A 13,738-nucleotide genomic window follows, 5' to 3' on the forward strand; every position below is an offset into this window, starting at 1 on the left:
ATAGAGAAATTAAAAATAGGCCCTGCATATATGGTCACCTGATTTATGACAAAGGCACACTAGTTCAGTGTGTGTGGGAGCTTTTGGTTTTTCAGTAGGTAGTAATGGACTGCTTGGATATCCCCTATGGAAAAAGAAATGAACCCTGACTCCTACTCCATGTCATACACAAGATTAATTTGAGGTGGATCATGTACCAAAATGTGAAAGATACAACAATAAAGCTTCTTGATGAAAACATAGGAGGAAGTCTTTGTTAACCTTATAGCTGGCAAATATTTCAAAAAGCACTAACTATAAAAGAAAAAAATATATAACTGAACTTCATTAAAATTAAGAATTTCTGTTTATCAGAAGATACCATTAAGAGAATAAAAAGGCAAACAACAGACTTGGAGAAGATATTTGCAATAAATATTTCCAGCAAAGGTCTCATGTCTAGTGTATATATAAAGAACTCCTTCAAATCAATAAGAAAAAGGCAACCCAATTTTTTTTTAATGGGGAAAACAACAGCACTTCAGCAGTAAGGGTACCCAAAGGGCCAGTAAGCACATGAAAAAATATTCAACATTATTACTAATCAAGGAAATGCACATTAAAATCACAGTGAGATGCCACTTAAGCATCTCACTAAAACAGCTAAATTTAAAAAACTGACAATAACAAGTCAGTGAATTCTCACAGTTGTTGGTAGGAGTGCAAGTCTGTATGTCCAATGGGAAATGGTTTCGTTGTGTCTCATAAAACTAAATGTATGCCTACCTTAAGAACCACTACTAAGTGTATACCCAAGGAAAATGAGTGCATATGTCTATCAAAGGACATTTACATGACTGTTCATAGTAGCTTTATTTATAGTAACCCAAAACTGCAAACAATCCAAAAACTCCCTATCACTAGGAGAGTGGATGAATAAATTGTGGTGTATTCACATGATGAAACATTACACATCAATTTTTTTTAAGAAGAATGAACAAATAGTACACAAAAAACATCTGGTTTCTTGAATATTAGATGTCGTGTTGAGTGAAAGCAGGTACAAAAGGGTACATATTATACACGTAAGAGAACATGCTGTTTGATTCCATTTATATGGAGTTCAAGAACAGGCAAGGCAGAGCTGATCTATGGTGATAGTCACAACATCACATCAAATGGTTACCTCTGGGGTTGGGGTTGGGTTGCCCAGGGGAACCTCTTGGGGCACCAGAAATGTTCCAAATGTTTTGTATCTTTAGATGAGTGGTGGTTACAGGGGTATATACATATATAAAAACTCATTGAGCTGTACGCTTAAGACTAGTGCATGTTACATACTTTATGTATTTCTTATCTTAGTAAAAAGGTAAAAAATAAATTTATATTAAACAGTTTAGCTGATGTAAATAAAATGGACAGTTGGGGTAACTTTTATGAGCTAACCTAAAAAAAGCCAAAAGACATATACTGTAAAGGTTTTGTAACTCTCAGGAAATATTAATTCATTAACATTTTCTGATTTTTTTTTTTTCTTTCTTTTCAGCCCCTGACCTTTCTGAGCCTGGGAAATGCTTACCTTGCTCTGAAGAATATCAGTGGGGCACTTGAGGCCTTTAGACAGGCTTTGAAATTAACTACCAAATGCCCAGAGTGTGAAAACAGCCTGAAGTTGATTCGCTGTATGCAGTTTTATCCTTTTCTGTACAACATCACCTCTTCTGTTTGCAGTGGTAAGCAGCTGTTAAATGCTGGCAAAATAATGAATTCAATCAGGATTCCTGTTTTGATCAACAGAACACAGAAAATGATTTTATTTTTCCAAGGTTTTTACATAACCAGTGTAATTCTAGATACATAGGAAAGAAATTAATTAATAACTTGCTGTGTACATGAGCATTAGGCTTAATTGCCTCCCAGAACCCTAGTTTGAGAAAGGCTGATCAAAGTATATTCGACTGGGATTGATAAGCTGTGAGATTTTTTTCTCTCCCCCAAATCTCTGATGTTCTACAACAACTGGTATTTATGGTAAAAGATTTTTTTTTCTGCCACAAATTCAAACGGTGTAATGAGATTTGAAGCAGTGTTTCTATCCTCATTCACCGAAGTACAGCCCCTTGTCTTTGAGTGGAGGTGGTGTGGACCTTCACCGCACCTTTCAGGCAGTCGTCCGACGTGAAGCGGCTATCTACTTTGCATTCTTCTGCTTCCTCCCACAGGCACCACGCATGTGTACATATGTGTATACATACACAAGTGTGCAGCAGTGTGTCCACTTGGGTCAGAGCTACTTGAGTTAATGTCTCAACTGTTGTAAATTTCTAAGAGTTCCATGATATTTTTTCTTCAATATTTTTTTATTGACGTATAGTTGATTTACAATGTTGTATTAATTTCTGCTGTACAGCAAAGGGATTCAGTTATACATATTTATACATTCTTTTTCTTTGAATTTTTATTTTTTTATACAGCAGGTTCTTGTTAGTCATCAATTTTATACACATCAGTGTATACATGTCAATCCCAATCACCCAATTCATCACATCCTCACCCCCACCCCACCCCCCGTCACTTTCCCCCCTTGGTGTCCATACGTTTGTTCTCTACATCTGTGGCTCAATTTCTGCCCTGCAAACTGGTTCATCTGTACCATTTTTCTAGATGCCACATATATGAGTTAATATACGATATTTGTTTTTCTCTTTCTGACTTAATTCACTCTGTATGACAGTCTCTAGATCCATCCATGTCTCTACAAATGACCCAATTTCGTTCCTTTTTATGGCTGAGTAATATTCCATTTTATATATATTTCACATCTTCTTTATCCATTCATCTGTTGGTGGGCATTTAGGTTGCTTCCATGACCTGGCTATTGTAAGTAGTGCTGCAGTGAGCATTGGGGTGCATGTGTCTTTTTGAATTATGGTTTTCTCCGGGTATATGCCCAGTAGTGGGATTGCTGGGTCATATGGTAATTTTATTTTTAGCTTTTAAAGGAACACATTGTATGAGCACATTGAATATAAGGAATACATTCTTTTTTTATATTTTTTTATTTATGGTTTATCATAGGATATTGAATATAGTAGTTCCACGATATTTGATTATTATTTAACCTTCACTGGAAGAAAAAAAATGAGTTTAACTTGAATTATAAGTGGTTCAGTTTATATACATGTGAATCCTCAGTACCTTGCTTTTGTAGAGCACACAGTAGATGCTGTGTTTAATGTTCAAATTAGATTATAATATTCAACCAGAGGACTAGCTCAGCTCCTTCACTTCAGGTATTTAGAAGAAGAAAAAAAGTGATACACACTTCATTAAGTGACTTGTCTAAAAGACATCGGTAATTACTAGATTTGGCACCCAAACTGATTCACTATACCAGACTGCCTTAGGATTTTAATGGAAGGCAGGAAGTCATTTTAAATATCAGAGCCCTTTTTTTAGTGAAGAAACGAAAAATCTCTCAGACTCTATAGCTCAGTTGTAGATCATTGTTGAGCAGCATCTAAACTAGAATTCGTACATGAATGCTGAAGGCCTAACAGTGTTTTTTTAGCAAGGCAGTATAGTGGGGTGGCTAGTTCTAGAGTCATACAGATTCATGTTTGAGCCCTGGCTTTGCCATTACTATCTTTCTGTTCCCATTAAAGTAATTTGTGTCCTAATCTATAAAATGAAAGACAGTAAAATTTCATATACTTTTTGGGAGGATTAAATGACATTATTGTCACAGAGTAGGTGTTATGTAAAAGTAAGCCATTAGAAATTCATAATGAATACAGAATATGACTCTAAAGGTTAAGGATCTTTATCTTCTTACATAATACTAGAAAATATGTTGTGGTCTTTAAAGTTTTGTAGGTTATATCTAAGGACAGCCTTATAAACAGGATTTCATTTTTTTTCAATGAGCTGTTTATATTAATAGAATTTCTTATTTTCTTTACTGACTATCATCTCTCTCACTTCTCTTCTTTTCTGTTATTGGGAAGAAGGGTTTTGTATGTATATAGTGATCCTTTTCTAAAAGCCTTTTCTCTTGTATTTGTTTTACATGCTTTTGCTTAGTATTTTAGTTTCTTGAAATTTATTGTTATTTTATGTCACTGATGTTGAGAGAGGAAATTCAGTTGTCTTAAGCTCTTTTTCCCCTGGAACATAATCTCAACTAGCCCAGGGAACTATTAACTTGAAACAGATCTTTCTCAAAATTGTAGTATCTGATAGTCCAGGTTATTCCAAGATGATTTTTTTTCCTGCTCACTTCTTTTTTTTTTTTAATAATTTTTAAATTTTTGGCCGCATTGGGTCTTCATTGCTGCGCACAGGCTTTCTCTGGTTGCGGCGAGCGGGGGCTACCCTTCGTTGCAGAGTGTGGGCTTCTCATTACGGTGGCTTCTCTTGTTGCACAGCACGGGCTCTAGGCACACGGGCTTCAGTAGTTGTGGCTCGCATGCTTAGTTGCTCTGTGGCATGTGGGATCTTCCCGGACCAGGGCTGGAACCCGTGTCCCCTGCATTGGCAGGCAGACTCTTAACCACTGCACCACCAGGGAAGTCCCCAAGAATATTATTGAATCTGATACAATAACTATAAAAGAAAATAATTTGACTTGGGAAGAGGGAATACCATTTTTGGATCTTTCAGAGAGCTCATTTTAAAATTTTTTTTTTAATGAAAAACATTAGCCCTTTTTACATTGTAATTAATTAGTTTAGAAAAGAATCCAACGTCAGTAAATTTAAGAATATTGAAATCTTATCAAGCATCTTTTCGGACCATAACGCTATGAGATTAGAAATGAATTACAGGGAAAAAAACGTAAAAAACACAAACACATGGAAGCTAAACAATATGTTACTAAATAACCAAGAGATCACTAAAGAAATCAAAGAGGAAATTTAAAAATACCTAGAGACAAATGACAATGAAAACATGACGATCCAGAACCTATGGGATGCAGCAAAAGCAGTTCTAAGAGGGAAGTTTATAGCAATACAAGCCTACCTCAAGAAACAAGAAAAATCTCAAGTAAACAATCTAACATTACACCTAAAGCAACTAGAGGAAGAAGAACAAACAAAACCCAAAGTTAGCAGAAGGAAAGAAATCATAAAGATCAGAGCAGAAATAAATGAAATAGAAACAAAGAAAACAATAGCAAAGAACAATAAAACTAAAAGCTGGTTCTTTGAGAAGATAAACAAAATTGATAAACCATTAGCCAGACTCATCAAGAAAAAAAGGGAGAAGACTCAAATCCATAGAATTAGATATGAAAAAGGAGAAGTAACAACTGACACTGCAGAAATACAAAGAGTCATGAGAGATTAATACAAGCAACTCTATGCCAATAAAATGGACAACCTGGAAGAAATGGACAAATTCTTAGAAAATCACAACCTTCCAAGACTGAACCAGGAAGAAACAGAAAATATGAACAGACCAATCACAAGCATTGAAACTGAAACTGTGATTAAAAATCTTCCAACAAACAAAAGTCCAGGACCAGATGGCTTCACAGGTGAATTCTATCAAACATTTAGAGAAGACCTAACACCCATCTTTCTCAAACTCTTCCAAAAAATTGCAGAGGAAGGAACACTCCCAAACTCATTCTATGAGGCCACCATCACCCTGATACCAAAACCAGACAAATATACTACAAGAAAAGGAAATTACAGACCAGTATCACTGATGAATATAGAGGCAAAAATCCTCAACAAAATACTAGCAAACAAAATCCAACAACACATTAAAAGGATCATACACCATGATCAAGTGGGATTTATCCCAGGGATGCAAGGATTCTTCAATATACGCAGATCAATCAATGTGATACACCATATTAACAAATTGAAGAGTAAAAACCATATGATCATTCAACAGATGCAGAAAAAGCTTTTGACAAAATTCAACACCCATTTATGATAAAAACTCTCCAGAAAGTGGGCATAGAGGGGACCTACCTCAACATAATAAAGGCCATACACGACAAACCCACAGCAAACATCATTCTCAATGATGAAAACTGATAGCATTTCCTCTAAGATCAGGAACGAGACAAGGATGTCCACTCTCACCACTATTATTCAACATAGTTTTGAAAGTCCTAGCCACGGCAATCAGAGAAGAAAAAGAAATAAAAGGAATACAAATTGGAAAAGAAGAAGTAAAAGTGTCACTGTTTGCAGATGATATGATACTATACATAGAGAATCCTAAAAATGCCACCAGAAAACTACTAGAGCTAATCAATGAATTTGGTAAAGTTGCAGGATACAAAATTAATGCACAGAAATCTCTTGCATTCCTATACACTAATGATGAAAATCTGAGAAGAAATTATGGAAACACTCCCATTTACCATTGCAACAAAAAGAATAAAATACCTAGGAATAAACCTACCTAGGGAGACAAAAGACCTGTATGCAGAAAACTATAAGACACTGATGAAAGAAATTAAAGATGATACCAACAGATGGAGAGATATACCATGTTTTTGGATTGGAAGAATCAATATTGTGAAAATGACTATACTACCCAAAGCAATCTACAGATTCAGTGCAATCCCTATCAAATTACCAATGGCATATTTTATGGAACTAGAACAAATCATCTTAAAATTTGTATGGAGACACAAAAGACCCCAAAAAGCCAAAGCAGTCTTGAGGGGAAAAAACGGAGCTGGAGAAATCAGACTCCCTGACTTTAGACTATACTACAAAGCTACAGTAATCAAGACAATATGGTGTTGGCACAAAAACAGAAACATAGATCAATGGAACAAGATAGAAAGCCCAGAGATAAACCCATGCACCTATGGTCAACTAATCTATGACAAAGGAAGCGAAGATATACAATGGAGAAAAGACAGTTTCTTCAGTAAGTGGTGCTGGGAACACTGGACAGCTACATGTAAAGGAATGAAATTAGAATACTCCCTAACACCATACACAAAAATAAACTCAAAATGGATTTGAGACCTAAATGTAAGACCGGACACTATAAAACTCTTAGAGGAAACATAGGAAGAACACTCTTGACATAAATCACAGCAAGATCTTTTTGATCCACCTCCTAGAGTAATGGAAATAAAAACAAAAATAAACAAACGGGACCTAATGAAACTTCAGAGCTTTTGCACAGCAAAGGAAACTTTAAACAAAACGAAAAGAGAACACTCAGAATAGGACAAAATATTTGTAAACAAATCAACAGATAAAGGATTAATCTCCAAAATATATAAACAGCTCATGCAGCTCAATATTAAAGAAACAAACAACCCAATCCAAAAATGGGCAGAAGGCCTAAGTAGACATTTCTCCAAAGAAGACAGATGGCCAAGAAACACATGAAAAGCTCTTGAACATCACTAATTATTAGAGAAATGCAAATCACAACTATAATGAGGTATCACCTCACACCAGTTAGAATGGGCATCATCAGAAAATCTACTTACAACAAATGCTAGAGAGGATGTGGAGAAAAGGGAACCCTCTTGCACTGTTGGTGGGAATGTAAATTGATACAGCCACTATGGAGAACAGTATGGAGGTTCCTTCAAAAACTAAAAATAGATTTACCAGATGATCCAGCAATCCCACTACTAGGCATATACCCAGAGAAAACCATAATTCAAAAAGACACATGCACCCCAGTGTTCGTTGCAGCACTGTTTACAATAGCCAGGTCATGGAAGCAACCTAAATGCCCATCGACAGACAAATGAATAAAGAAATTGTGGTACATATATACAATGGAATATTATTACTCAGCCATAAAAAAGAACGGAAGTGGGTCATTTGCTGAGACGTGGATGGATCTAAAGACTGTCATACAGAGTGTTAAGTAAGTCAGAAAGAGAAAAACAAATATCATATATTAACACATGTATGTGGAACCTAGAAAAATGGTACAGATGAGCCAGTTTGCAGGGCAGAAGTTGAGACATAGATGTAGAGAACAGACATATGGACACCAAGGCGGGGAAAGTGTGGTGGGGTGGTGATGGTGGTGTGCTGAATTGGGTGATTGGGATTGACATGTATACACTGATGTGTATAAAATTGATGACTAATAAGAACCTGCAGTATAAAAAAACAAACAAAAAACATTATCCCTTTTTATATTGTAATTAATTAGTTTAGAAAAGAATCCAACGTCTGCTAACTCCTAAATAAGTAGTTACCCATAATGGAAATATATGCATTTTCTAGGTTTAAAAACTCATTGATAATACTGAACTAATTTCAGTATTAAATTTTTCTTTAACAGTGTTTTTGCATTACTTGTTTCCACAATAATCCTATTTATTGACGGTTGTTTTGCTGAGTTCCAGCTTTGAAAAGCTGAAACTTCAAAGAAGCAGACACCTCTGTCAAAACCATGAACTTCTTACATTTTAAAACCTAACAGTTGCATTTACTCCAGTTATCTCTGAGCTTTACTAAACGGTTGATGAAAAAGGAGACAAAACCTCTGAGTAATGATTAGCATTTCTGTACCTTCAGATGATTCTGTCTGCCCTTTACTTTTTCATTTTTGCAATATTGAAAGAAGCTTCATAAGTTATCTTGTTTGACATATCTTTCGAAAGTTTTTATTATGACTTTAGAAAGGTTTCAAGAAGCAAGGCTTGTGATTCTATTTCCAATAATCAAGGAATTCATATTTGTTTTGTAATACTCATAGTTACAGTTTATTACAGGGAAAAGATACTAGTTAAAATCAGCCAAGGCAGAGTCCTTGAGGGGTACAAATACAGAACCTCCGGTTGTCCTCTTCCCATGGAGTCATGGAGAACATTACCTCCTCCCAGCTATGATGTGTGACAGTACACGTGGAGTATTGCCAACCAAGGGAGCACACCCCAGCCTTTGGTGTCCAGAGGGTCTTTTTTTTAATTTTTATTGGAGTATAATTGCTTTACAGTGTTGTGTTAGTTTCTGCTGTACAGCAAACTGAATGAGCTATACATATACATATGTGCCCTCTTTTTTGGATTTCCTTCACATTTAGATCACCACAGAGCATTGGGTTGAGTTCCCTATGCTATACAGTAGGTTCTCATTAGTTATCTATTTTATACACAGTATCAATAGTGTATATATGTCAGTCCCAACCTCCCAGTTCATCCCAGTGCCCCCTTTCCCCCTTGGTATCCATACATTTGTTCTCTATGTCTGTGTCTCTATTTCTGCTTTGTAAATAAGATTGTCTATACCAATTTTTTCAGATTCCACCATATATACATTAATATGCGATATTTGTTTTTCTCTTTCTGACTTACTTCACTCTGTATGACAGTCTCTAGGACCATCCACATCTCTACAAATGACCCAATTTTGTTCCTTTTTTATGGCTGAGTGATATTTTAAGGAATTAATATTGTAATTGGGTTTTTTTGGACAAGATTTAAGCTGCCCTTACACACCCTTTTTCCAACCTAAAAAATTCTCTTATGAAAGCCTGTTTGAAAAGCTACCAATTTAAACGCTTTTCAGGTAAGCTTTTCAAGATCAAAAATAGTTAAATACTCTTGGAAAACATTTTAAAAACAACTTTTCTGACCACTATTGTTAATCTTCCCTAAATTATTTTCTTTAAAGATCCACATTAGACACTGTTTTTATAGCAACTGTAATATAGTGTAATGTCTTGGATAGTATGAACTGAATGGTAAAATTATCAGTAGTCTTTTAACATCAGTAAGTATTGCTTTTCATATATAATCTTGGAAATTTTTCACACAGATTTTTAGTTTATGTTTCTTGGAGTATATGTACAGGTAATGTATTTAGCTTTGAATACTGATTCATTCAGCTTAGAAGTACATAATCATTATGCTCACAAACTTTTCTTACTTGAAAGACTTTATAGCTAAAAATGTGTCAATTAGTGCAGAATCATTTATCTGACAGTTTTCCCAAACTTTGATTAATCTAGATAATCCTCTTATTTACTGCCATTTATTAGTTGCATTTGTTCTTACAGAAACTGCTTATCATCATCTCTCTCTCTCCTTTGAATAGTACTTAATAAATTCTTTTCTTTTATAGGTATTTTTATATCAGCATTACAGTTTCAAGGATGCTGGGAAGGAAAACATAATAGATTTTTTAATTGCCAGCTCTCAAGTTGACTGTGAAAGAGAAGCTAGTGCTTCCAGTTTTGATTAAACATTTTATTTTGGCAGTTTTTAAATACATACTTTTGGTCCACATTTATTGGCTTGTTATTTTACAATTCAACTTAAATAGAACTGAATTGGCCACTTGAACAAACTCATTTTTCAATAACAACATACTTGGCCTTTTTTAAAGTAAAATGGAACCTGTTAAATAAACTTACAATGCTTTTGAGTATAAGTAAGGTCTCTTGAGTGCTCAACACTAAAAAAGGACTTTTTAAAAATTGAAAATAACAAGGTGTCACAGAAAATGGGATTTCATGAAGCAATAATGATTATATTCTCTAATGATGAAAAATGGAAAATAATTTATAATAAGCAAAACGTGGATATTAAATCTATAATATTCATGATAGTGGATTTTCCAAGTGTTTATTACTTAAGAGTATTTTCTGCATACTTTCATTCTTCAGTTTCACTGATTTGAAAATTAAAAAGTTACATCTAAAAAAGATGCTTTCTACTACTTAAGCAATAGACATTGTTCTATTATTATGTCTCTGATATGCATAATTTTAGTATTCTTCACTCAGTATTACTTTTCTTACATTAGAAAAGATAAGACCAACGGAAGGTTATATTTGTTAGACTTCATTACATGCGTATAGGTATGCTGCTAACAATGGCATTGTTATTAACTGAGTATAATTAAGCATCAGCCCCACAATCGCTGAACATTGGTCTTTCTTAATCCGCTGAGACACCTACCCACTTAAAATTATTGGCCCAGATCTTTAGAAATTATGAATAAATGTTATACAGAACTCAGACTTTAATGACTAGGTATGGTTAGAATTTTATATACATTTCTCTATAAAGTGTATTTCAAAGCTTTCACCACCATAGAAAAAAAATAGAATTTCCAAGTCACATACATGAGCTTTAATATCTGTTCCAATGTGCAGAAGAATTATCCTGTGTTGTCCTTTTTTTGTTTGTTTTTTTTGTTGTTGTTGTTTTTTTTGTTGTTGTTGCTTTTTGCGGTACGCGGGCCTCTCACTGCTGTGGCCTCTCCCGTTGCGGAGCACAGGCTCCGGACGCGCAGGCCAAGCGGCCATGTCTCACGGGCCCAGCTGCTACGCGGCATGTGGGATCCTCCCGGACCGGGGCACGAACCCGTGTCCCCTGCATCGGCAGGCAGACTCCCAACCACTGCACCACCAGGGAAGCCCCTGTGTTGTCTTTATAATGTTTCTGTATTTATAGCATCTACGTACTATTTACCTAAATCTTATCTCGTTTTATAACTTGTTTCTTGCCTGTGGTTTTAGTCTGTGTTCTTCCACCCAAATTTCTGTAGATTTATAACTTGTAGCTCAAAGCAATTTTACATGGAGTTCAGATTTTGAAGGAAAAGAAATCCTGCATTTTGCTGCCCTCCTGTGGACTATCCAACACATTCTACCTGCAGTTAAGGACCTGCTTTATCACATTCTTGATGAGAATTAGTGAAGATATCTGCTTTACAAAAAAAGAAAGAGGGCTTCCCTGGTGGCGCAGTGGTTGAGAGTCCGCCTGCCAATGCAGGGGACGCGGGTTTGTGCCTCGGTCTGGGAGGATCCCACGTGCCGCGGAGCGGCTGGGCTCGTGATCCATGGCCGCTGAGCCTGCGCATCCGGAACCTGTGCTACGCGGCGGGAGAGGCCACAATAGTGAGAGGCCCACGTACCGCAAAAAAGAAAGAAAGAAAGAAAATACAGTCTGAAAGACACAGTTTTTATAGCATTTTTAATATGCTACTAGTTAGCTTACCTCCATTTATTTTTGTTGGAAGAATGAAAACCGGTTAACTTTTTACAGGCTCAGAATCCTGTAGGTGCAGGTGCATCCTGCAACAAAGCTAGATGTACCTCTCTATATGTAATATGTATAAATTTTTATACTTCTTCACTTAAAGGGCTTTAATTATTTGGTTAACAAACAATCCTTTGATAAGCATCTATATGACGGTGAGAGAAGGAATAAGAAAGTGCCATTTTTATGAATGTAGAAGCAAAAGTTATGATTTACTCAAGTCACAGAGTCAGTCATTGGTAGCACAGAGACTGAAATCTGAGTCCTCTGTCTTCTAAGGCCAGTGTGGCTCTCTTGCGTAATTCTTTTATTCTCAAGCCATAAACTATTCCACTGCCAAGACTGAAAGAATTCATATTTATAGATTCTTGAGTCATTTTATGAAAGTAGTATAATCACTGCACTTCGTATATCATCACTCAAAAGAGATACATACATCCCTATAAAACATGCCTCTGAACTATATTATGGGGGACAGTCATAATAAACCCTAAAAGCACACCTAAAATGGTCCCTTTCAGTTTAGCGTGTCACTTTGCTCTCTTCTGTATTTTGCATCATTAGATTGCTGTAAAGCATTGGATTTTACACAGAAGATTTGGTAGCCGTACTTGTAATATTCACTCAGTAGGTAGTATTTGTCTTTTGGGATTCCCAGCATTTTGGTTTCATGAGCAAAATGATTACCTTTTGTTTTCATAAGAAGTTAAGACATTTAGGCAGGTTTTGTTAACCAGTGGTTTTACACTTCAGCCTCCGAAAGACATTTAATATGTATATAAATACTTCTTGGTTTTTAACATGAATTTTTTGTCCAGCATGCAAAAAAATTGTTTTCTTTTGAGGAATGAGCCTGTTGACCCCTGCTTAAGATCTTTCTACAGTTGTCCTCCAGTCATTATAGATTGTTAACCTGGCCAAATAATATTTAAGAAAAATGAAATTTGATAGTGGATATAACCTTCTAAAGCAATAGAGTATTTGTTTTCTTTCAAGCAAAGGGACCTGAGTATGGCTTATTTATTCATTCATTTATTCAACTAATGTCTACTATTCTAGGAACTAGAAACCAAACAAGCAAGCAAAAAACTCCAAGTCTTACGGAGCTCCATTCTAGTAAAGAGAAACAGAGCAGATGATAAACATACGAAATAAGTTATTTAGTATGTTAGCAAATAAGTGCTCTGGGGAAAAATAAATAGAGCAGGAGGGTTGGTGTGATATTTAAATTGGATTGTTAAGGGAGGCCCCATTGAGAAAGTGACAATTGAGCAAAGATTTGAAGGAGGTAAAGGGTTGGACCATGCAGACATACAGCATAAGAGCATTTCAGGCAGAGAAAATAGTTGTTGCAAAAGCATATGCAAGGAGAGCTTTTCTGTGCTTTGGTGGTGTTGGAGGAAATGAAAGCAGAGACGAACGGGAGGAGGGTAGAACCGCATCTTTACTGCCTTGCAGACCATTCTAATAATTTGGGCTTTTATTCTAAGAGAAAGATGTATGATTTGGAAGGTTTTGAGCATTAGAGGAAAATGATCTGATTTACATTTTAACAGGATTCTTCCGGCTGCTCTGTTGAAGATAGATTGTAGTCAGGTAATGGCACAAGCAGGAAGACCAGTTAGGATGCTGTTGCAAAAATGTAGGTGGGGCTTCCCTGGTGGCGCAGTGGTTGAGAGTCTGCCTGCTGAGGCAGGGGACACGGGTTTGTGCCCCGGTCTGGGAAGATCCCACATGCCGCGGAGCGGCTGGGCCTGT

General features: G+C 36.0%; 1 protein-coding gene across 2 annotated transcripts in view; it reads left to right on the forward strand.

Annotated features, from left to right (window-relative positions):
* TTC17 (tetratricopeptide repeat domain 17) overlaps positions 1 to 13,738 on the forward strand; it is a 156,081-nt gene that overhangs the window by 67,965 nt on the left and 74,378 nt on the right. For both annotated transcript variants that reach the window (XM_082844326.1, XM_082844325.1), the window contains exon 16: positions 1,526 to 1,712. In XM_082844326.1, coding sequence (XP_082700452.1) covers positions 1,526 to 1,712 — 187 coding nt within the window. The remainder of the gene's footprint in view (positions 1 to 1,525; positions 1,713 to 13,738) is intronic.

This window comes from Leucopleurus acutus (assembly GCF_964270905.1).
Source record: "Leucopleurus acutus genome assembly, chromosome: 8".
In the NCBI taxonomy this organism is placed as follows: domain Eukaryota; kingdom Metazoa; phylum Chordata; class Mammalia; order Artiodactyla; family Delphinidae; genus Leucopleurus; species Leucopleurus acutus.